Here is a 25,088-nt window from a genome sequence, read left to right as displayed (position 1 = left end):
GAACAGGTCAGGAGAGGACAGAGAAAGGTCAAGACTCGCAGAGGAGCGTCTCCGCCCGGCGTCGGGGCTGTAGACACTTCAGAAAACATTCAGAAGCCAGGATTCCCTTCCGCGTACATCCCTCTCTCCCAAACCCGCCAAGCCAGCTCGCGTCGAAGCCCTTTAGGGCCCAGCGGGCCCTTTCACTCACCGCAGATCTTCAGCCCCAGTTTTCTGGTGCATCCATGGGCCACTCCGCACCAGGTATCATACGCTAGAAAGCAAGAGACGTGCGTTCAGTGAGGCTCCGACAGTCCGGGACCCGGTCGAAGGCAAAGATGTTCTGGGGAGGGTGGGGGCAGGTCTTTGCCAGTGCGCCTCATTAAATAGCTCTTTCCCCAACGAGCTGAGAGTCTGACCTTTGGGCTGACAGGGAGACTCGTGCCCTCAGAGAACCCACCACACTCCCTTTCCGATTCTACTTCAGAGAGGGAACAGCGCTCTGCTGGGCCTCCAAGCGACCCCAGCCATTCGAGTCGGGTAGCCGCCGAGGGGTCGCGGAGCGGGACAGGGCTGGCGCCTCAGTTGCCCAGCACCCACCCGCAGGCCCTGTCCCTCGGTCTCCGCCCCGCAGACTTGAAGGGCGACCACAGCAGCCCGGAAAGGGAACACAAGAGACATCTGGGGCCAATGCGTCTCATAATTTCCTGGCGGGTCTCCAGCCGAGTGGCAGCTTAAAATAAACTGGCATGAAATGGGGTCGCGGAAGAGTTCAGGAATTAATTGGGTGAAAAATAGTATTTGACTAGATGATCGGGCTCGCTTGGCTGCTCTTGAGTGGGGCTGGGGGAGTCAGTAGACAATAGTGCGCCTGGGGTCTTCATCCCCTGCCCCCTCTTCCTAACCTGCTCCTCATTAACCCTTCCCTCCGGCATCTCGAGAAGTAAAGGCAATCAGACACTTTCTCTCGAGGTCTAAATCGGGGACTCAGGAGCTGCGGTATTCTCAGACACCTCAGTGTCCATCCTGCCTTCAGGGTTCAGCTTCCACCCAGGAGTACAGGGGAGCCTGAGGAGCCCGCATGCGACCTGGTGTGGTGGGCCTAGCGAGAGATTCCCCTCAGATTTCTCCTAACAAGGCGTCTCTAGTCCCTCCCATCCCCCACCCTGGCCGGTGCCTTCAGCCCGTCGCGAATGTTGGCTGCGATAAGGAGAGTGACATCCATTAAACCCGAGGCACAACAGAGCCTCAGCCGGGAGAGGAACTAGCCCGATGTCAGTGAGACAGCGTGTCACAGATGGAGTTCCTGCAACAGACAGTAAATCAGTGCGAAAGCTAAACCCCAGTAACAACACCTTTAAGGTAAAGAGCTATTTCCACCCGGAACAGTGCTTCCAGTTTAAACGCCATCCCACTGAATCCTCATAACCCTATGAAGCAAGAGGAGTGTTAATCTAAGACTCATTTTACAAATAATAACATTGAGGCTCAGAGAGGCGAGGAGTGTTTTCCAAGGTCACTCAGCTATGGCGTTGGAGTTCAGACCCACTGCACTGCCTTTTAGAGGTGGGCATTACAGTGAAAGGATGGGAAGAGGAAGTGAGAGAGCCCCTTTGATGCAGGGAAGACTAAGTGGTCCGGGGCAAAGAGGCGGGGTCGCTGGAGCAAGAGGTAGTGTAAGATTGTGTGAACTAAGCAAAGCCACTTCCCAGGAGACCTTGGAGGAACAGAGAAGCGGAGCCAGCTGGGCAGGCGAGACTGGGTAGAGAGCCAGGTGAGTGAGCGCAGCCTGGGATGCTCACACCGTAGCTGGGCTGTTGGGGCAGGAAACAAGACAGGTGCTTCTCAGAACCTGTGTTTCAGGATCTTCCCTCTGCCTTGGCGCGACCTCCAGGCCAAGAACGAATTCAGGTCAGTGCCTCTACTGGGTCTGGACCTGGGGTTGGGCACATGGGCTCCATTGGGGGCTGCCTCTGGGAAGTAGGGGCGTGCTGGGGGTGCAGGACTCGAGGGTGGATGAACACTACAGATACCCACCCTTGCCAAGGCAGCAGAAAAGGGGCGGGAAATGTGGAGAGAACTGAAAAAGAAATCCATCTGTGCCACAGCAACAGACAAAGGCACTAAAGCCTCGTGTTTCTCTTGGACTGTTCCGAGCAGCTCTGGTGGCCAGTGTGCGGCTCCCGAGCTACCGAGGCTGGCGGCTCTCTTGAGTCCCTCTTTATTGTGTGGGTAATTGTAGCTTCCCTGGGGGGTGGGGCATTGGAGCTGCAAAGGGAACTGGAAAGCAGTCTAAAAATTTAAGAGGAGGTCTCCTGCCAAGAAGCCAAGGGCAGCATCTATGGGGAGGATAAAGGGTTTACCTGACCACTCCCTCCTCCGCCCCCTGCCAACCTTCCTTGTTGAGAACAATTGATGTTTTCTCAAGCTTATAGAAAGTGCCATAAAAGTGAAGCAATGAGCCCTCTTTCTGATCACAGTACCATCCCTAAGCCCCCCTTTTATACAGAAATTCTGGTGCCCTTACTCTCTCGAGCTGATAGATTTGGAGGGAGACCATTTCAATCTAAAGTGGAAAACGGAAAACAATTTCTCCATCTTCCCACCTCTACAAAGAGGTAGGAAATCAATCTGAATTAAGCCCAGATTCTAGAAATGGGTTGAGGAGCCACACCGAGCTAGGGATAGGGAAGCATAAATCTGGCCGCCACCTTTTATCTGGTTCCCCCTTTCACTCTTTGGGAGGTGTCCACTGCTGACAGGTCTCCTGCCCCGGAAAAGGTTGGCCTGGCAAACCTTCTGGGCTCCTCCTTGTTCCCCACTTCTTGCCACTCAGAATGCGGCCCACTTTTTTTTTTTTTTTAACATTTCTCTGAAATGTAATTAATTGTCTAAAATGTCGAGGCTTAATCTGAGAACGTTTTATGCTCCTTTTTCGCCACTGGCTTCTCCCTCACTCGTCAATAGCTCGACGCAAATTTGGAGCAATTAGGGACCCCGAGTTTTCTAAAAGCTGCAATTAACGTCGAAATTTCCGCTGATTATAGACTTCCAGGGGGAAAGGCAGAGGGGGAGGGGTCAGATCTCGGCTCAACGAAAGCTAGAGATAGAAAACTCTATTCCCGCTGAGTCTCCCAGCTCCTCACACCGTCCGGTGCACCGACCCCGGTCGTCTCACCTAGCAAAGAAACCACACACAACACAACACAACACAACACAACAAAAACAACACTCTCACCGCGTGTCCTTCACCCGCCGCGAAGGATCGCCGCCGCTCCGACCCTGCGTGGTTCCCACTCTTTTAGCGCCCTGGAATCACCTAGCATCCCTGGCAGTCGAACGACCTCTGGTTGGGACCTGGGTCAGGGCCCCATTTCTTTCTAGCCTCCATCATCTCCGCGCTCCCCCTTCCCTTTCCGCCAGCGCAGACTCCTCAGGTCCCAGCGCCCCCATCTTTCCTACAGTCCATTTGATAGGAAACTGGAGCAGGACCTACTTGTGGGGCGCAGGTTGGTGGTATTGGGGTCCGCTCCCGCGTTCGAGGAGGTTGCGGACGAAGAAGGGGTCGAAGACGCCATCAGCTCGGTCGTCCCGACGCCTCTGCTGTCCGGGGTCCTCGGCCAGTCGGGCACTAGAAAAGGCTGCAAAGAGAAGCGAGAGCTGTATGGGGAGGGCTTCCGGGGTCCAGGCGCGCGGGAGGCGATTGAGCGGCCGGGGGCGCGGACGCTCCGGCTGAAGTCTGGGCTAGGGAGAGGCGAGAAGAAGGGCCGCTGGCGGGCTGGGTTGGGGTGCGCCAGGCTGGGGACTAGGGGAGGAGGAGATGTGCACGCGAGCTCTGGGATTCGGGCGCTCGCAACGTAGCCCCGGGCTCCTCTCCAGTCTAGCGGCGCGGTGGCGCGACCTGGAGCGCAGCGCTGAGACTAGGGGAACCCAAGGCCAGTGCAGGTCGCGCGGGTTCGGGCGGCTGGGCTAGGAGGGCTAGGGAGACTCTGCGCGATTTTCCAGCCCAGCCGTGACAAGCCCTATTGGGTCTCGGCAGCCGGCTGGCGGGCGGTCGGGAGGGGCGGGGGGGTGTGAGCCGGAGGAGGGCGCACAGGGCGGGCACGTCTGGTTCGGTGTCTGGTTCCCGTTGTTGTGTCTGGCTAATTCCCTGGAAAGAAGGAGGCTAACTGCTCCAGGGAACGGGGACTTTGGTGAGACAAGGTGAGAGAAGAAAAGGGGGTTCGTGTGTTCACGGTATCCCTTGGATTTGGCTGGGGAAGATATACAGTCACCTTGTACTCCAGACAGCCAGAAAGCAGCGAGTCGGAACCTCTCTCGTCTCCCTCTTGCCCCACCCGCTTTAAGCCATTTCGAAGCCAAGAACCGGGCTCTGTCCTTGTTTCTGTATTTCCCCTCCACCTCGTATTTCTCGCAGTACAGACCCGGGGAGGGTGAGGGAGGCAAGAAAGGGGAACATCACCGGGGAAACCAACTTGCTCCCAGCGCGCGGGAGGCGGCAGATAAGGATAGGTGCGCGGCGCCCCTGCTCCGCGCTCGGCGTTGGTGCGATGGCTTCCGAAGGCCAGGGAACAGAGAGAGTGCGGGCGAAGCTGGGTAGATACAAGAGCCTGCAGAGTAGCGCCCGCAGGCCACCGCCTCCACACTCTCCATAGGACCCCCACACCTAGCCCCGCGCGCGCACTCGCACCGCAACGCAGGCAGCTGGGAGACAGCGGTTTCTGGGGAAGTAACAGGTTACCGCTCTGAGTCGCGCCTTCGGCTGCTGCTGGCCAGGAGCCCGTTGGTGAGACCGGTGCTCGCAGCCGGGAAACGGAGGAGAAAATCGCTCTCGCTCCACTTCTGCCTCAGCCCCTGTGCGTCCCCGGGGCATGAATCTCGCTGATGGGGATAGGATGATTGTGAAGGCTGAGGTCTCTGCGCCGCGCAGGAATCGGGAGCCAAGACTCGGGCGGGCGGGATGCTCTCGGCTCGGGAGGGTAGATGGCAGACTCTGGGGGTGGGGGTTGGCCATGAAACCGCCGGTGAAGAGGACCCAGCTGAACAGTCGCTGCTGGGCACTGGGAAGGTCCCGGCGGTTGCGCGCTTACCCACCTAGGCTGGGAGACAGCAAGCCGCGCGCTCCTGTCGCTCTTCTGCGTAGCGCCCAGCAATCTGCCCGGCTCGGCCCGGCTCTGCCTCAGGCGTAATCTGCCCGGCGTCACCTCCAGCTGCAGCCTGTCTTTTGCTGGTACCGTCCCGCACGCGAGCTCCTGGAAGAGAGGAGAGCGATCCGAAGAGGCGGCTGCTTGGCTTTGGGGGAGGCGGAGGCGGAGTGGGGAGGCGGGGACCGGCTCAGCAGGGGAATCACGAGGCCGCTGCTCGCGGGGGCAGCTCGTGGGCAGAGCGGCGGGGCTCCTTGCAGGTGCCTGACCGCCTCTGGAGCTTTATAGGGCGATTATAAACCCAGATCACGGGTTTGCACCCGGAAAAACGAAAAGAAAAAGCCCTATGAGTAATCCAGAACGTACTCAACACGGTCTGTTTTTTGAGCTAGGCAGAGGGTCGGGTAAGGAGAAGGAAAAGAGAAATTCTATGAAGAATTCTGCCTTGCTGAGTGCTTCTCCCTCCCTTTCCTCTCTCCCCCATTACCATATCCTCGAGAAGACAAGAGCTGTAGCTTAGCCTCAGTTACTTGCCCCGCGGCTGCCCCAGCTTTGTGATGCCTCCTTGAGCGGAAACCGCTCCCTGGGTCATGTCCTTGCTGGCTCTCTACTGAGCCAGGATTGTTGTAAAAGCAAAGGACACAGACATGAGGGGAGAGCTCGCAGACCCTTAGAGGACTCCATCTCTTTTTCACTTCAGTTTTCTCATCCTGCTCGGAGCTTCCCCAAGTATACTCCACCGGAGCACACTACCGAGTGCCTCCGGAGAGAAAAGGGTCCGATTTCCAACCCACTACACGCTCCCTCCTAGCTTTGGTTCCCTTGGTGATGGGGAAAGGAGTCCTCCTGATTGATCACATCTGAAGGTTAATAACACGCACGAGCGCCGCTCCACACACAAGGGGAACCCGAGCATAGAGGTGTCCCGGGGGTGGGCTGGGGGAAGCGGACCGGCCATCTCTGCCCAGGCCCGCTCCCCTCCACTGCTCCCTTCGTTTCACGCTGTTCAAGGATTCTCTTTTTGCAATATTTAGACGGATTGAACGAACTGCCGCGTCCCGAAAGCCCCTCGCGGTAAAAAGGCGTTCACGGAAAAATTTCCACCAGATGGCGCCATGCGGCCAGAGACCGAGAGGCCCCGTGCTGGCCCGGTCTTTGCTCGCGCCCCAGGTCAACCCCTAAAGGGGCTTGCGGGGCTGTTATTCTCCGGCCTTTTCAAGCCAACCCTCAGACACCCTCGTCTCTAATTTATGGTGTCCTCTTTCCTCCATCCCAGTTTCTTTTTCTTTAGGGCAAAGCAGAGTTGATCACCGTGTCTGGGTGACACCGTGTAACCAGTGATTTCTTTCCTCGCTTTCACAGTGATTTTGTTGTTGCGATGCTGCAGGCAGGGGTTATTTACGGACACTTCTTCGACCTTGCTAGCCCACCGGAATCCTGATTCTTCTCTCTGAATGTCTTATTGCCTTTCACCATTACACAGTGGGAATGCCGAAAATCTTACAAAGCACGAAAATTCCATAAGGGAGACCGAAGATTCCGCCCTTCCTCCTGAGAAGATACAGTCCGATTTAGTAAGAGGGTTCTCGTTGTGAGGTTTGAAATAACCGCGTTGCCCTTGATACTAAAGAAAATACTGTTGCCCTCTCTCAATCTTACAGTAAGACCTCGGGCACTTTTTAAAGACGGAAGAGCATGCGGAAGGGCCGGCGTGGGTCACTGCAACTCCGAGTCCCAGAGCTCAGGACTGGGCAGGTGGGCGTGCCCACTCCGCGCAGGAAAAAACCCTCCAAACCGCGCAACGCGCAGCTTCTCTGCCACGCTTGAAAAACGCAGTTTACTAAGAAAAAAGGCTCGGAATTCCACCCACGCCCCCTCCTCAGGTCTCCCTAAAAGAAATGGTTGCGTCAATCAGGCACCCGGGTGCTAGGGGTAAATCATTCAAGATGCTCTGGGGCTAGGAGGCCAGCCGGAGGAGGCGCCTCTCAGGGTGTGCTGTACTAGGAAGACGCCTGCTCACCTTCTGTCCCTTCCACCTTCTCCCAAGACCCGAGGTTCCCCAGAAAGGAAGATTTGTTTACATTCACCTGTGGCCTCAGACATTTCCAACCACTCCCTCTTCTGATTTCTGTGTCCAAAACGCTCACCTCTAACGTTTTAGCCAATAAAATAATCTCGCCTTAGAAAGAAATCTACAGGACTGTGTATCGCAAATTAAAGCTGAGACCGTCCAGCTGCGAGGATATCCATCCCTTTCTCCTTTATATAGATGGAAAGGAGGAATGAAGTCTCCTGCTTGTCCTTAATTTTAAAATGTTTAATTAGATATTAGTAATATGTTAAATGTTTATTAATCACATGTTTGGAGTCAGGCACTGTTTTCAGGGAACTTGCACTGTCTTGGCAACTTATATTATCCCTGCATTCATGGACATTCCAGTTAGGAGGGGAGAGAAACAGTCTTGGGGACTTCGTGGGTTTGGTTTGGTTTCCAATTATCTTCCACTCCAACCCAGGCTCTTGGGCTCAGCGGAGATGGTAAAGACCTGAGGGCCCAGAATTCCACAGTTTCAGCACAGCGAGTTCGGACGTAGGGCACAGCTCTTTCAGCACCAAGGACAGAGCCCACGATTTGGACGCTGAAGCCTCCAGTTCTTCGGCTTAGGTCGCCAGGATTTAGCAAACTCGCCTCCCTCGCACCATCCGCCTCCCGGCAGTAAATGTTGGGTTTGTTTTCCCCTGTTGGGGCGGGGTGGTGGTGGTGATGGTGGAGTACCTCGCCCCCTTCTTGCCTATCCAGTAAGAATATGCAAGGAGGGTGGTTGTGGTTGTCTTTTGGCTCTTCAGAACATTTGGGATCTATATTTTTGTTTATATTTTTCCACTCTTTTTATGTTTTATTACTTCCGGGGGAAGATGCCCTGGATAATGGGGGTGGTAAAAAGATATCCTCTCTAGGGACTCGAACCGGTGGTGAGGGGTGGCCCGGAAAAGAGTGGTGTCCGCCCAGCTGTTTCGTTTGCGTTTGATCTAAGATTTAGCACTTTGAAGAAATGGGAACAAGATGCCCAGAGGCAGAAGAAAGAGGCGGCGAGTGCGACCCCTCTGGTCTCTCTCTTCCGGGCGCGGAGGTTTTGCTAGCCTGCAGCTCCGGCTACTCGATTGTGTCTTCAGAAGACAACTTGCCTTTAGGTCAAGGATGCCTGGGGCTTGGGAACATGACCCTCCGCCCACAGTGCCCCTTCTCTGGGAGGTTTAAAGATACTCCAAGTGGACTTGGAGCCAAACCTTTCGGCAAAGGAAAAAAGGAGTGGGTGAAGTAAGGAGTGGAAGGGGCACCCGAATGGGCTGCGGGGGAGATTTCTATGCGTAAAATATGATCCACGTCAAGGTGAGTAAATATGAAACGTCAATCTTTTTTGACGCATTTAGCATTTTTAGCCATCAGAAAAGGTAATTTTGGAGCCACATTGTGAATTCATTTTTGCCTGCTCGTTAAGTCTATTTTAAGCATCTAATTTATGACCAAAAAGGTGGGGGGCGGGGGATGGCAGTGCTCACCGTTTAAACGTCTGTCTCCCGAGACGAGGGCTGTGGGAAGCGTTGTTAACCGTACACTCAGCTTTTCTTAAGTGAGAGCGAATTCGGTGCGATTGTGTACTTTAAAGATAGTTCATTCTGGACTTTCCTTGGGAACCATAGCTAAATCGACACCCCTACTCACAACAGGCACCCCTGGAAGACACTCACCCCTGAAAGACAGGAAAGGGTTAAAAGTTGTGGCCAGAGAGAGAGAGAATTCCAGCCGGAATTGAACCCAGCCGAGAGGACTCCGGAAATTGCAACCTTTTCTTCTAAAGAACAGTGGTGAGTTCCTCAAATAATGGTCACATGGTCCCTTCCCTTTCGGTCACATGGTCCCTTTCTGAAGGTGTAAATATTCTAATAATAAAGAAATTAATCAAAGGGGATAGAGTAATTTGTATTTGGGCAAATCTTTTGCACATTTTAAGACGCCCAATTCTCGCTATTTCAAACATCTGGTGGACGGAGGGACCACCAGATGGCGACAGATTACAACTTCTGACGGGGAACAACGGGTTCCCTTAGAGAGTAGTGCTTGAAGGAAAACTGCTGCTGGCAGGCCCTTTCCAGTTCGCACTCACACTCTGCCATATTTCACAAAGCAGGGTCTTTTTTTCCCTCTTTTTAATGCTTAGAGAGGCTGCCGGAAGTGGACGGACACACTCAGGATCTCTGTCCCTTTGGTGAAAGAGAAAGGGATGTAAAGTATCTGATTCTTTCCCACAAAACTGCTCTTTAAAGGTAGCCTCAGGACAGAAACTCTGGTACTAGGCAAGGTGTTTCACTGTAAAACAGGACACCAAGGAAGTAACAGTCTTTAACTGCAATTCTGACAGACTTTCGAAAATGTATCTGTTTTCAATTCTCTTAACAGAAACTTGGAGAAGGCAATGGCAACCCACTCCAGTACTCTTGCCTGGAAAATCCCATGGACGGAGGGGCCTGGTAGCTTGCAGTCCATGGGGTCGCAGAGTTGGACACGGCTGAGCAACTTCACTTTCATTTTTCACTTTCCTGCACTGGAGAAGGAAATGGCAACCCACTCCAGTGCTCTTGCCTGGAGAATCCCAGGGACGGGGGAGCCTGGTGGGCTGCCGTCTATAGGGTCACACAGAGTCGGACATGACTGAAGTGACTTAGCAGCAGCAGCAGCAAATGAATGGGATGCAAGAAAGATGATTTCCTATATAAGATGCTTTTTAGTCAAACAGTATGTAATAGCAATACAGTTGAGGCTTGAAGGACCACTGGGGACTGGAGTGCTGGCCCTCCTCACAGTGGAAAATCCACATATAACATACAGTCCCCATATACAGAATTTCTCAACGTCCATGGTTCCTTTGTATCCTAGATTCTGCATTCACACTTTCAACCAACCTGGAATTGTGTAGTACTATAGTATGGCTGGATGGCATCACCGACTCGATGGGCATGAGTTTGAGTAAACTCCAGGAGTTGGTGATGGACAGGGAGGCCTGGCGTGCTGCGATTCATGGGGTCACAAAGAGTCGGACACGGCTGAGCGACTGAACTGAACTGATAGTATTTATTATTGAAAAAATTCTCATCTAAGTGGACACTCACAGTTCAAATCTGTGTCCTACGACTGGGTCAACTGTATTTTTTTTTCAATGTAAAAGCTCTTGAACTGTTTAGAACAACAGGTATTTAGCCCTTGTTTTCAGAATTAGGTGCCTAGGACTACTGCTTGTGAGAGGTTCTTTCTGGAAGGTTCTGACTTAGTTGAAGAGAATCTGACAACTTAAATTTCTATTCTTGATCAGATTCCTTCCCTATCTGGCCTAATCCTGGGCCAGTTACTCAGGGAAGAAAACAGAACCTTAACAGGTGGGGTTCATCATTACTGTTCTAACTCAGTTTCTTTCTTGTTAACAAGTAAGAGCTCACACCTAAGGTTCTCAACTGTGTCAGCTGCAAATCAGTGCCTTGGGAGCTCCTTCTATCTTTCTCTTGGGTGCATGGCTGATGTCTTGTTTTCTCTACCTCTGGGTAAGTCAGGGATCCTTTAGATCTACAAGAAGGTAAAATCTCAAGAAGCTCCTAAATACGCAGATTAAATGATAATCAGTATCTTTTCACTGGGGCTATAGGCACATTATAGACTATAGGCAGCTCCTGATTCCAAATAGGAAAAGGAGTACGTCAAGGCTGTATATTGTCACCCTGCTTATTTAACTTATATGCAGAGTACATCATGAGAAACGCTGGGCTGGAAGAAGCACAAGCTAGAATCAAGATTGCCAGGTATCAATAACTTCAGATATGCAGACGACACCACCCTTATGGCAGAAAGTGAAGAGGAACTAAAAAGTCTCTTGATGAAAGTGAAGCAGGAGAGTGAAAAAGTTGGCTTAAAGCTCAACATTCAGAAAACTAATAGGGCATCTGGTCCCATCACTTCATGGGAAATAGATGGGGAAACAGTGGAAACAGTGTCAGACTTTATTTTTTGGGCTCCAAAATCACTGCAGATGGTGATTGCAGCCATGAAATTAAAAGAAGCTTACTTATTGGAAGGAAAGTTATGACCAACCTGGATAGCATATTTAAAAGCAGAGACATCACTTTGCCAACAAAGGTCCGTCTAGTCAAGGCTATGGTTTTTCCAGTGGTCATATATGGATGTGAGAGTTGGACTGTGAAGAAAGCTGAGCGCTGAAGATTTGATGCTTTTGAACTGTGGTGTTGGGGAAGACTCTTGAAAGTCCCTTGGACTGCAAAGAGATCCAACCAGTCCATCCTAAAGGAGATCAGTCCTGGGTGTTCATTGGAAGGACTGATGTTGAAGCTGAAACTCCAATACTTTGGCCACCTTGTGCAAAGAGTTGACTCATTAGAAAAGACCCTAATACTGGGAAGGATTGGGGGCAGGAGGAGAAGGGGACGACAGAGGATGAGATGGCTAGATGGTATCACCGACTTGATGGACATGGGTTTGGGTGGACTCCAGGAGGTGGTGATGGACAGGGAGGCCTGGCGTGCTGCGATTCATGGGGTCGCAAAGAGTCGGACACGACTGAGCGACTGAACTGAACTGAACTGACAGGCACATTGTCTCAACTACATAGCTAGGGATAAACCACCTACATGCATTGGAGCATGGGAAGACTTGAACTGGTAAAACGTTTCCTCTTCTCTAAATCTGAACTGTGTACTCTTCACCCCGACTCCTTCTTGCCCATCCCCACCAACTTTGATAAGGACTTGGCCATGTAAGTTGCTTTGGACACAGAAATGGAGCTGAACTGCAGATCCATGAGTTAACGTGTGATGCATCATTTCTGTGGAAGTAATGGACAAATACAGCACTGACCAGGGAGAACCAAGGTTGGACACAGAGAATGGCCTTGGAATTGGCTGCCTAGGATTACTTCTTGTGGGTGGGCCCTGTGCATGTGCGTGTTCAGTTGTCTTGAACTCTTTGAGACTCCATGGACTATAACCCAACAGGCTTCTCTGTCCATGGAATTTTTCCAGGCAAGAATACCAGAGTGGATTGCCAGTTCCTATTCCAGGGGATCTCCCTGACCCAAGGATCAAACCCCCAACTCTTAACATCTCCTGCATTGGTGAACTCTTTACTATTGGAAAGCCCCGGTTGGGCCCAGTGTGGCCTGCTAGTGGTGGTGCTGGAAGGGAGTGGGGTCCCAGTCTGACCTACTTCTTGTGGTGGTGGTGGTGGAAGAGGGTAGGGGCATGTCAGAGACCTCTGTCTGTCTCCGTCTCAGTGTCTGTCTCTGACTTTAGGATCATGACTATAGAAATAGTTACAGAGGTGAAAAATCTATCTCATGGAAATTATGTGATATGTTCATTGTCTGAACTCTCATTTAATTATCACCCACGATCCTCTACTTTGAAGATGAGGAAACTGAAGTCCGGATAAGTTTCAGGATTTCCCGGAGCACACACTTACTGAGAATTGGACTGGAAACTATTCTTTCTTCAGTCTCAGCGCCCTGTGCACTGCTCAGTGAGACCTTCCAGCTCTCCCTCCTAACAACCATTTGACCTTGGAAAATCACTTAATCTCTTTGCATTCCCATGATGGGAGGGGTGGGGTATCAGATGAGACTGGATAAGACTTCATTCATCTGAAATAATTAATTAGTAGTGTTTCATGATCCCTCTCACAGGGGAATTTTCTGTTGTGAATGCTATGGACTCGAGGACCTTTTGAGTCAAGGCAGTGTGTTACAGGAAGAAAAGCAAAAACTTTAAAGATATTCAGACTTGAATTCAAATCTGAATTCTATTTATCAGCTATTATTTAAATGCTCTAAGTTTTCTCATCAGTAAAATGGGAGCTAATATTAGCTTTTGGGCTATCCTGTTTGATGTCCATAAAACCCATGTTCACAAGTTCAGTGGTGCCCAGTTTATGGCTTTCGGTGTATGTCAATTCCTGCTCCTATTCCTTCCCCTTAGTTCAGCAGTGATTTTGATCCATTTAAATATTTTCTCCTTGGAGACTAAGCCTAATATGTGTTTTATTTTGTTGCCCATTTCAGTAGAGCTTCACCATCCCTTGACATGGACTCGAGGGCTTCCTCTTTAGTAGTTTAGAGGTTTTTTAATCTACAGAGTTTTGATTCTTCAGACTCAGCAGAGAAGGGGTAAAAGGGAGCCAGTTTTGTGCTGAAGTCTTCACTCTGCCCCCAGGGATGCTGGCTTTATTGTTGTTTCTTGAACATTTTTGGCATGTTCCCGCCTCAGGGACTTTGCAATAAATATTCCTCTGCTTGGAAAGCTCTTTCCCCATGTTCCATAGGATTTTTCCTTCTCATTCTGGTCTTTGCTCAAGTGTTCAAAAATTTTCTTGATGCCCTTCCTTTATCCTTCTACTTAAAATTACAGATCTCCCCTAGTCTTGGCACTCCCTATTATTTTTTTCCTATAGCACTTTTTTTTTTAACCACTTGACATAGTGTATGTATTTCTTCTTTCTTCTCACTAAAACACAAGCTTTGTGAGTAAAGGAACTTCTTTTTATACCAATGTATCCCCAGCACAGAATGGTTCTTGGACACTATAACCACCCTATGCATATTTGGCTGGTTTTTATATTTTGTGCAGCTGAATAGAGAGTATATTCCTACGATCTTCAGGTGGCCATCTGGAAGGCAGCTAGCGCCTACAGAATGAATATAGGCAGTTGTTTTGCATCATTTTCTTCATCTGGATTTACAAAAGGAGGTGAGAAGAAAAAGTAGACAAGGATGAAAATAAATCCCCCAAAGTCAGAACCACTTAGGAGACTTCAACTAGCCTATGAAGGAGCAGCCAGTATATGAACCACTGTTTTAATAGGTGACAAAAGGTGACTCAATTTAGCAAGTTTCAGTTTTGAGTCAAGTTTCTCAAAAATATTCTTGTAAGTTCATTTAGTACATAGGATTTTTAACATTTTTCCCTTTTATTTTCTTGCACTGGTGGAATGTGAGCTAAGGGAAGGTGGCTATAGGCTGACGAAGTTGTCTGCTGATTTAAGTATTCTGCCCTACATTTGGCTCAGTTCTTCGGCTGCCATCAGGAAGAAACTGAATTTGGTGCCTGTTATGATGGGGAAGAATCTTTCCTCCTATCACACTGTCCAGTGGTAGACAGGGAACTGTGAAACTTATCTTCTTTACAGAATGATTGTTTTCAAGTAATCCTTTTCATGGCAAGACATAGAATAATTTTTCTTTGAGGGAAAGATACATTTAGGGACCTAGGGGCATGAAACACCAAAAGACTTGTTACAGAGTAGAAGAGAAGGCAAGCTAAGTGTTCAAAAAAGGCAGGAAAGAGCTCAGGAAAGTTAACCAACTATTAAAACTTTCTTTTGTAGTCACACAATAATAGGAACTACATAATCAATTCTAAGAAAATAAGGGCTTTCGGAGGCTCGGTTCAGTTCAGTTGCTCAGTCGTGTCCAACTCTTTGTGACCCCGTGGACTGCAGCATGCCAGGCCTCCCTGTCCATCACCAACTCCCGGAGTCTACTTAAAGTCATGTCCATTGAGTTGGTGATGCCATCCAGCCATCTCATCCTCCATCGTCCCCTTCTCCTGTGCCCTCAATCTTTCCCAGCATCAGGGTCTTTTCAAATGAGTCAGCTCTTCACATCAGGTGGCCAAAGTATTGGAGTTTCAGCTTCAACATCAGTCTTTCCACTGAATATTCAGGTCTGTTTTCCTTTAGGATGGACTGGTTGGATCTCCTTATAGTCCAAGAGACTCTTGAGTCTTCTCTCATATCACAGTTCAAAAGCATCAATTCTTTAGTGCTCAGCTTTCTTTATAGTCCAACTCTCACATCCATACATGTCTACTGGAAAAACCATAGCTTTGACTAGATGGACCTTTGTTGGCAAAGTGATGTCTCTGGTTTTTAATATGTTGTCTAGGTTGGTCATAGCTTTTCTTCCAAGGAGCAAGCGTCTTAATTTTATGGCTGCGGTCACCATCTGCAGTGATTCTGGAGCCCCCCCCAAATAAAATCTCTCACTGTTTCCACTGTTTCCCCATCTATTTGCAAAGGAAGTGATGGGACTGCATGCCATGATCTTAGTTTTCTGAATGCTGAGTTTTAAGCCAACTTTTGGACTCTCCTCTTTCACTTTCATCAAGAGGCTCTTTAGTCCTTCTTCACTTTCTGCCATAAGGGTGGTATCATCTGCATATCTGAGGTATTGATATTTCTCCTGGCAATCTTGATTCCAGCTTGTGCTTCATCCAGCCTGATGTTTTGCATGATGTACTCTGCATATAAGTTAAATAAGCAGGGTGACAATATACAGCCTTTGACGTACTCCTTTACCTATTTGGAACCAGTCTGTTGTTCCACGTCCAGTTCTAACTGTTGCTTCCTGACCTGCATACAGATTTCTCAGGAGGCGGGTCAGGTGGTCTGGTATTCTCATCTCTTGAAGAATTTTCCAGAGTCTGTTGTGGTCCACACAGTCAAAGGCTTTGGCATAGTCAATAAAGCAGAAGTAGATGTTTTTCTGGAACACTCTTGCTTTTTCAATGATCCCACAGATCATTTCGATGATCCAATGGATGTAGGAGGCTGCTGCTGATTATTTGCAATGATCTCTATTTAAATTATCCAACTGTGCATAAGAATAAGCCAGTTTGTGAGTGTTCTAAGTGGTTAATGTTCTACGAAGATCAGCATCTCTGTCTCAGATGACATCTTTTCTGAACTTAATGACCTACTTATTTACTTGTTAGTGTTGGTCCTTATTGGGTTTCCCAGGTGATGCAGTAAAAGACTCCACCTAGGAATGCAGGAGATGTGGGTTTGATCCCTGGGTCAGGGAGATCCCCTGGAGTAGAAAATGGCAACCAGCTCCAGCATCCTTGCCTGGAAAACTCCATGGAAAGAGGAACCTGGCAGGCTACAGTCCATGGGGTCGCAAAAGTCAGACATGACTGAGCGACTGAGCACAGACACACACACAGATCCTAATCGGAAGCTTCTAGCACACCAAAAAGTGTACTAAGGCCTGCTAAAATGCCTCATGTCCAATAGGCAATTCATGAATATTGCTTTGTTTCTTCTCTTCCTTGTGTAAACTTTTCTGCTCCTAAGGTCAGTTTTACTTTTTCTTGGTCTTTTTTGTTTATTTGTTTGAAGTATAGTTCATTTACAATGCTTTGCTAGTCTCTGCCGTATGGCACAGTGACTCAGTGATACATATACATTCATCCTTTTCTTAATATTCTTTTCAATTATGGTTTATCCCAAGAGATTAGATATAGTTTGGTATGCTATTTGGTAGCACCTTGTTGTTTATTCTAACTTCCTTTTTAAGTTTCTTTTTAAAGAAGAGCAAAACATTGTAAATCAGCTATATTTTTTCCTTTAAAGTGATATATGCTTGTTTTAAAAAAAAAGTATATGACTTTATAGCAGACAAAAATGAAATAATCTCATCACACAAATGCAATCATGGTTAACATTTTCATTAATTTTTTCCCCCCAGGTTTTGTCTTACCTCATGTATAGGCTTAATTTAAAAGTTTTTTTTTAAACTTTTAATTTTATATTGGTGTGTGTGTGTGTTAGTCGCTCAGTCGTGTCCAACTCTTTGCGACCCCACGGACTGTAGCCTGCCAGGCTTCTCTGTCCATGGAATTTTCCAGGCAAGGGTCCTGGAGTGGATTGCCATTCCCTTCCCCGAGGAATTTCCCAACCCAGGGGTTGAACCCTGGGGTCCTGAGTCACAGGCAGGTTCTTTACCATTTCAGCTACAGGGAAGTCCTCAGTTTATACTGGAGTACAGCCAATTAACAATGTTGTGATAGTTTCAGATGGAGAGCAAAGGGACTCAGCCATATATGTATCCATTCTCCCCCAACCCCCCTTCCATCCAGGCTGCCACATAACATTGAGCCAATTCCCTATGCTATACAGTAGGGCCTTGTCGATTATCCATTTTAAATACAACAGTGTGTAATATAGGTTCCAAACTTCCTAGCTATCCCTTCCTCTCATGAAAAAAATTAAAATGCATACATTGAAAAGTAAAATTCTTCTTACCTACCTCCCCTCCTCACTTACACAACACAGAGATAACCATTCTAGCTGATTTCATATTTCCACTTTTCACTTACCTGCACCTGTAACTGGCACAAGGATCGACCAGTTCCTCTTCCTGCTTTGGGTGGCCATGACCCACCGGGGACCTGATGGTGACCTAGAGAGTCCAGTAAGGCTTACAATCCTAGAGGATGTCAATGTTGTCATTATACTTGCTATGCTTCGCAGATACATACAATAGGATGCTCTTGGCTGCAAAGTAATGGAAAATAAGAAACAAACTACAATAAGAAGATTTATTGTTTTACATAGGATATTCAGAGGTAGGTAATGGACTAAACCAGAGTTGACTGTCACTAAAAATGTCATCAAGGACTAGTTTCTTCTTTTCTCTCCTCCACTGTTCTTAGCATTGGCTTTAGCATAAAGCCTCCCATGATTCTAAGTTGCTGCAGGTATCTATGAGGGCTCTATGCTTTCTTGTTTCATGTTTTATTAGCTGAGACTGGCTGAGTTCTGTCCCTGTCTAGTAATAACCAGCAGTAAAGGGATATTGGTCAAAGAGTACAAAGTTTCAATTATGCAAGATGAATAAGTTCTTGAGATCTAAAGTACAGCATGGTGACAACAGTTAACGTTACTTATTATACACAGGCCTACCTTATTTTATTGTGCTTCACAGATACTGCGTTTTTCACAAACTGAAGCTTTGTGGCAACCCTGCAGCAAGTGAGTCTTTCAGGGCCATCTTTCCAACAGCATTCACTCACTTTGTGTCTCTGTGTCACCGTTTGATAATTTTTGCAATATTTCAAACTCCACCAGCAAGAAAGATTATGACTTGCTGAAGGCTCAGATGATGGTTAGCATTTTTTAGCAATATTTTAAATTAAGGTATGCATATTATTTTTTATACATAATGTTACTGCACACTTAATAGACTACAGTATAGTGGTAAATATAACTTTTATATGCACTGGGAAATCAGAAACTTCACATGCCTCACATTAATGTGATATTAGCTTTATTGTGGTTGTCTGGAACTGAACTCAAAATATCTCTGAGGTATGCCCATACTCGAAATTTGCTAAGAGGATAGATCTTAAATCTTCTCAACACACACACACACACACACATACACACACAAGTAACTACATAGAGGTGATAGATACGTTAATTCACTTGATTGTGGTAGTCATTTCAGACTGTATATCAAGTTGTACCTGTTAAATATATATAAAATATAATTTTTATGTGACATTTCAAAGCTGTTGCAAACTAACTAGTAGGAAGTGGGATGGAAGTACCATAATTATCTTAGATTTATCACCTAGGTTGAAAAGGATGGAGGGGGAATCAACCAGTGCCTGCTATAGGCTGTCTCCTGGTGCAAAAGGGTACATTTGAACAAGGCTACTGTTAGGGAAATTAAATAAATAGCCTTGTTTAGGCTTCAGAGACAAAGTAGAACAGGCCTCTGACCTTGCTTCCAACCTGCCTGGACACAGCCCTGAGTGCCCTGACTGCCGGCTGTGAGTGTAAGACTTACAGCACCATAGATAAGATAAGGGACAAATCTTGAGATTGTTGAGCCCTTGCAGGAGCTCTGGCCAACCCAGGCTTAACATTCCGAGTTTTTTTAAGACAAAACAAACAGCATTAATATGAAAAGAGCTGAAATTTGCTCACAGACCGATGACAATATCAGTTTGCCTGCTGGAATTATAAGTGGGAACCCTGAACTGCAATCTTTGAAGTCTCAGCCACAGAGTGGCATGTGCCGCCTGAGACCTTTTGCCAATTGGGACTCCATATGTGCTGTGACATGGGACTTCCCAGCACTGTTTGAGTCTGGATGTTGGTCAAAACCCAATTTGGTGATGTATCCTCTGCTGTTTCTAGTTCTCTTTTCTTTTAATGTTAGTATATTGAAAGTAAGCTAGATAATTCTTTAACAAATAATGGCATTATTCATTTGTATAGAACAAGTGGCTTATTCTTTTAACAAATCCTTTGAACCTGAGATGAAAGTGAAAACTTTCGGCACAGTAGCTACCCAAGCCCATCTCGTTTCCCAGTGTTTCACTTCACAAGCCTCTCCAACTCTGGCACACCCACCCCACCCCAGCCCAGCATTATAACTTACATCCCATGTCAGCTGGGTAGTTTATTAGGAAACCCAATCAGAGAGACCTCTGTCCTCCTTAGACTGGTCTTGGAGGCCACATCTTACCTGCCTCTTATGAGTTCTCAATACCTCTCAATATAGGACACTTGCCCAGAACCCCAAAACATTTCAAGTGGATCCAGGCTTTCCTTCACTTCTGGCATGATAAGCCCTGGTTAAATGCTCCCCACTGCCCACCCCTACCTGTCCAAGATCAACATTCCAGGCAAATAATCAAAATCACATATACCTTACATTAACCAAGGGAAAAAACACACTTCAGTTAAAGGGAATGTAGGTTATCATCTTGTATAATATATGGTTGATCCTTGAACATCATGGGTGCTGACTGACTATGCAGCCAAAAATCCAAGTATAACTAATAATTGGCCCTCTGGATCTGTGGTTTGGCATCCACAAATTCTGACTTCACATTTGGATGCTGGGGCAGATGGAACCTACTGCCACACACTAACGTGATGTCATATGCATTCTCCAAGGCATTAGATGGTCTTTACTTCATTAGTTATTCCCCTTTCTTCAATCTGTCCCTCTCTACTGGAATCTTAGGGAGGAAAGTACAGTGGAGGGTAGGGCATTAAATGATTGTAAAATGATTGGGATTTGGAATACCTGACGCTCTTCCTTTCCAATCCACTCCAGTCTGTTCTCTGTGCTTCATATAATTTTTTTTTTTTTAATGGAGATCCTTAGGAAGAAACACATTTCACATCAAGATCAAGGACATACACACAAAAACTCTGAACAAAAAAATTTCTGAACAAAACTGTAATTCCCATATACTCTTTTGCAATGTGTGTATTTTATGTATTTAAGAAACCCAAATATTTTTGACTCACTATAGTGATTTCATAACTGACCAATGGATCATCACCTGTAGTTTGAGAACATGTTTTTCTATCTGGCTACTAGAATGCTCTTTCCAAAATACAGTCATTATTTTCTTTAAAATCCCTCAATGGCCTCCCACTACTTTAACGATAGAGTTCAAACTTTAATATGGCTTGTAAGAGCCTCCATTCCCCAGCCCCTTTATTACTATAGTTTCATCTGTCTTGGCTCTAACTGGTCCATTTTCCTTCTGCAATCCAACCATGCTTACTTGCTCTCTGGACTCAGATGTATCTACTAATAGAACGCTCTTCCCCACATCCTCTCCTTGTAGCTAGTTTCTCCTCATTCTATCTTTTCAGCTTAGACTCCACATCCCTCTGAATGCTTTCCCTGGACACCTGGCCTGGGTTAGGTGCCCCTCCTGTGCTATCCTTTAGCACCCTGGCCTTCCTCAATGCCAGTGTCTGTCACCCTGCATTTCAGCTACACCAGTACTCTTTAAAAGCAGGGACCAGGTTTTGTTCTCCATAGAAGACGTAGTAGGCTTTCAGTAAATACTGATTGAATAGATAAATGAAATTATATTATTGGGTTTCCATCTTAAGTGCATTGAGTGGATATTCTCATACATTTGCAAGCTGTTGATTGTTTGGGTTCCTTCCCACCACTGTAATTTTCTGAAGAAGGCACAGGTCTGGAACTGAACTGTCTTCATAGACACTGCTTGTGTGCTGATTCACCGACAGTTTAGCTATGTGTGAAGCAACATGAAACACTGGGTTCAAGATTCACTAGATCTCTCATACTGAAACATAACCTAGCATCTCATAGTCTTAATTTCCTCGTCTGAATTCCAGTACCCCAGTTAACATTTTAAGCTTATTCTTCTTCTTCAAAAAAGAGAGAAGATGACAAACCAAAGAAGGCAGGTGTGGATGAAGCGCTGCACCGGGCCCATGGCACCTGTGTTCACACACACACCTGCATGTGGCAGGGGTCCACGGCTCAGTGCAAGCACTCTTCACCCCTATTTACCTGAGTTCTTTGTGATCCTGTAGGACATAAGAGTTTAATAACTTTATAATCACGTTGGATTTTTAAGACAAACTAAAGAGTTCTGATTCTCAGCTTGACCTTCCTCCTTAAGAAAAAACTTTTTGTGCTCTATAAATTGAATATATCTACTTGAAGTGTTGTAAGGGTTAATACTTTACTTCTAATTATGGTAGAATTGAAAACTGGTATATCTCTACTATGTTAAAGGGATTTATTGTAATATATGATTGCTTCTTTTTAATCAACAGGATTCAGTTCATATTTATATTATTTCTTCATTCTTCAATTATCATGAAACCACTCCAGTTATATTTTTGGTTATTATTTTACTACTCAGGGAAAAAATGAACAAAATAATTCTTTTTCCCGCAGTTTTATTTTTTGAAACCATAGCAGTTAATTTATTTTGGTGTATCTCACCCGTCACCATTTTACAACTGGCTTTTTCTTAGTTTTTAAAATAAACATTTTTAATTGGAGCTCAGGGTAATTGAAGAAATTTATTTAGCTTCTAAAATACCCAGTAAAATAGAGAAGGTTTATTTGGCTTCCAAAATGTCCAGCCACCACTTATGCCTCCACTGTACTTTTGGTTAAAAAGTATTTTTGTTAATTGATTCCCACTATGTGAAATTCACATACAGGATTTCCACAGATACCAGGTTTGAGGAAAAAAATGGCAGTATTAAAGAATAGTTTTTAAATATGAAGGTAAGGGATTTCCCTGGTGGTCCAATGGTTAGGGGAGAAGGCAGTGGCAACCCACTCCAGTACTCTTGCCTGGAAAATCCCATGGACGGAGGAGCCTGGTAGGCTGCAGTCCATGGGGTCGCTAAGAGTCAGACACGACTGAGCGACTTCACTTTCACTTTTCACTTTCATGCATTGGAGAAGGAAATGGCAACCCACTCCAGTGTTCTTGCCTGGAGAATCCCAAGGACGGGGGAGCCTGGTGGGCTGCCATCTATGGGGTCGCACAGAGTCGGACACGGCTGAAGCGACTTAGCAGTAGTGGCAGTTAGCCTTTACCCCCAAATTCAATCTGTGTAACCAAAAGGGAAAATATAATAACATGCTCTTAGGACTGAGAAGCCAGTAAATTAAATAATATAAAATGCTTATATAAAATAATACAAAAAATACTTTGCAGATTATGTTTGGCTATTCTATTATTTAGCTACCACATTCAGATGTGCATGCCTATGTCAGGTTAGGCCAACACCCTGAATTACACTGAGTAAGGAGTGCAAGTAGGATGAAGACTGTGAATAAAGGGTACATAGCCATAAATACGGATTATTCTGCATGATCAAACTTCAAAAATTCTTAGATTTAGCTATAATATGACTTATGATATCATGACTTTTTATTCAGAGAGCTTCTTCCTCAGAACCTTCCTGGCCTTTTAAAACTAAAATTTTACCAGTGTAATTCATTTAGTCTGCAATATCAGTTTTAGGATATTTAAAAAACCTCTTATGGGGAGAACTCCAAAGTCAGGTAAGTGGCATTAGATCGACATATGCTTAGTTGGTCAGTTGTGTCCGGATCTTTGCGACCCCTTGGACTGTAGCCTGTCAGGCTCCTCTGTCCATGGAATTCTCCAGGCAAGAATACTGGAGTGGGTTGCCATGCTCTCCTCCAGGGGATTCGAACCCAGGTCTTCTGCATTGCAGGCATTCTTTACTGTCTGAGCCACCAAGGAAGCCCTGATCAACATATGGTGGTGGTTATAGGAGGAATAACAAACAACCTACAAATGAAAAGAACAAGCAGTTCTTGTGGCCTCTGTCAGCCAGCCCTGTGGTGCTATCCAACTAGTTATGCAACTAGATGATTATACATACCTGTCTTTACTTCTTTCAGATAGTTCTATAAAAATGGTGCAGCAGGATTTCTTCCTCTGAACGTTAGCATGCTACAAAATGCTCAAAGAATGAATTATGCTTCAAGCATTTTGGATATGACGTGATATTGTGCTGATATAAGAATAAAAACTCAAACTGCCTAGCCCCAAATCAGATTGGCACACTCAAAACAAATTATTTAGGAATATTTTTCTCATTTTTACCTCAGTTACCTTATAACCTAGTTCGAAGGTGGCAGAAATTCATCAAGGAATACAGAATCAGAAAAATAATGTAACAGATACATAAAAGTGTAATAAAGTCTTATAAATGTTTTAAGAAAGAATATAAACATTGTCCTTAACTTTCAGTTCATTCATTCACTTGGTATACACATCCCATTATTTTCCAGGCACATGTCCAGTTGCTAGTGATATAATGGTAAAAAAGACAAAGTCCTGCTTATGTGGAGGTTACATTTTCTGACAAGAAGGGAAAAGATAAAAAGAACAAGTTGGGGGAGGGATAAATTGGAAGTTTGGGATTGACATATATACACACCACTATATTTAAAATTGATAACCAACAAAAACCTACTGTATAAGCACAGTGAACTCTGCTCAATACTCCGTAATAACCTAAATGGGAAAAGAATTAAAAAACAAATAGGTGTATGAATCTGAATAATTGAATCACTTTGCTGTACACCTAAAACAACATTGCAAATCAAATATACTCCAGTACAAATAAAAACTCTAAAAAAAAGTAAATAAGAATTTCAGGTACTGATACATGCTATAAAAAACATGAAATAAGTGATATAAATAAAAGTGCCTGGACATGGTAGGGACTAGGAGTATGCTTCTGGAGCCATAATGTTCGTATAAAAATCAAGGCTTTACTGATCAACAGGGATATGATGCTGGGCAAATGACCCACTCTGTATGTGCCTCAGTTTTCTCATCTGTCAAATGGGGACAATGATAAGTGTTATTCGCATGGTTTTGTTGGATTCAACAAATTAATGTGTATACAACAATACCTGGCACATTGTTAGTGCTTTTAAGTGTTTTCAATGACTATTTCCCTTTCTGAGTAGCTCACATTGAGTTGAAATCTAACTATTAAGAAGGAGCTCAAGTTAATATGGATAAATTAAAGGAACGCTATGCCAAATAAAGAACAATTAGACTGAAATGCAGCTCTCTTCTTTATATTTCCACAGTATACAGTAATGAACACACATGAAGATTAAACTATAGCAGCAGTTATCGTCACCCATCTTCACACTCATCAGAGCTCTCTTCGCTTGGATCCTCAGTGCTCCCTCCTTCACTCTCACTATTGTTGTCTTCACTCTCGTCATCCTCTTCCTCAAGATTTTGTGCTTTCTCTGCCACAGAAAGGAAGAGACTTGTTTAAAATATTTCTTAATATTTCTACCCTGAAAAATCATAATCCTCCTTGTTTCCCCCTCCATCAAGAAAGACATAGTTTTAGAATGTGAGAACTGAGCTGAGGGTCAAAGCAGTGGTACAAAGAACATATTTTTACTGGCATAAAGATGTTCGTGGATTAAAAATATATTTAAAACATTGGTCTATAAATTTTTTTTCATTACTGTCAACTTCTTACTTAAATAGAATAAGAGTAAAGTGAGATTCAGGGTAATGTAGAGGGTACAGACTTTGCTGGGAACCGTGGGATAACCCTTTCAGTTCCTGGGGTATCAGCAGGAACTGTTCCCTCTGGGGACTCTGTCAGTGCACAATACTGTCTGCCCAGGGAGCCTGAGCTGCTTGGGCGGTTCCACCCCACAGAGGAAATGGAGTCATCGTGACCATCCATAGAGGACAAGCTGGTTTCATGAAACCATCTGTGATAATCATTTCGCCTTTTCT

General features: G+C 45.9%; 2 protein-coding genes and 1 long non-coding RNA gene across 15 annotated transcripts in view; 1 reads left to right on the top strand and 2 right to left on the bottom strand.

The window, feature by feature from the left end:
* Window positions 1-5,810, bottom strand: part of GAD1 (glutamate decarboxylase 1) — a 39,030-nt gene extending 33,220 nt beyond the window's left edge. The window contains exons 1-4 of one of the 3 annotated variants that reach the window (XM_043487949.1): window positions 5,611-5,810; window positions 5,074-5,231; window positions 3,476-3,620; window positions 191-253 (exon numbers count right to left, since the gene is read on the bottom strand). In XM_043487949.1, coding sequence (XP_043343884.1) covers window positions 191-253; window positions 3,476-3,557 — 145 coding nt within the window. In that variant the 5' untranslated portion in view covers window positions 3,558-3,620; window positions 5,074-5,231; window positions 5,611-5,810. Of the gene's footprint in view, window positions 1-190; window positions 254-3,475; window positions 3,621-4,720; window positions 4,952-5,073; window positions 5,558-5,610 lie in introns of those variants that run through there. The other 2 variants (XM_043487948.1, XM_043487947.1) reach the window with 2 other exon arrangements.
* A 2,384-nt stretch (window positions 5,811-8,194) lies between these two features.
* On the top strand, window positions 8,195-24,543 carry LOC122453786. The gene is made up of 3 exons (XR_006273174.1): window positions 8,195-8,514; window positions 8,853-8,990; window positions 24,413-24,543. It is a non-coding gene; the product is annotated as an uncharacterized LOC122453786 (long non-coding RNA).
* ERICH2 (glutamate rich 2) overlaps window positions 24,385-25,088 on the bottom strand; it is a 34,346-nt gene continuing 33,642 nt past the window's right edge. For all 11 annotated transcript variants that reach the window (XM_043487965.1, XM_043487954.1, XM_043487961.1 and 8 more), the window contains one exon: window positions 24,385-24,580. In XM_043487965.1, coding sequence (XP_043343900.1) covers window positions 24,462-24,580 — 119 coding nt within the window. In that variant the 3' untranslated portion in view covers window positions 24,385-24,461. The remainder of the gene's footprint in view (window positions 24,581-25,088) is intronic.

The sequence above is a fragment of the Cervus canadensis genome, chromosome 15 (assembly GCF_019320065.1).
Source record: "Cervus canadensis isolate Bull #8, Minnesota chromosome 15, ASM1932006v1, whole genome shotgun sequence".
In the NCBI taxonomy this organism is placed as follows: Eukaryota; Metazoa; Chordata; class Mammalia; order Artiodactyla; family Cervidae; genus Cervus; species Cervus canadensis.
This window is presented reverse-complemented; position numbering and strand designations above follow the sequence as displayed.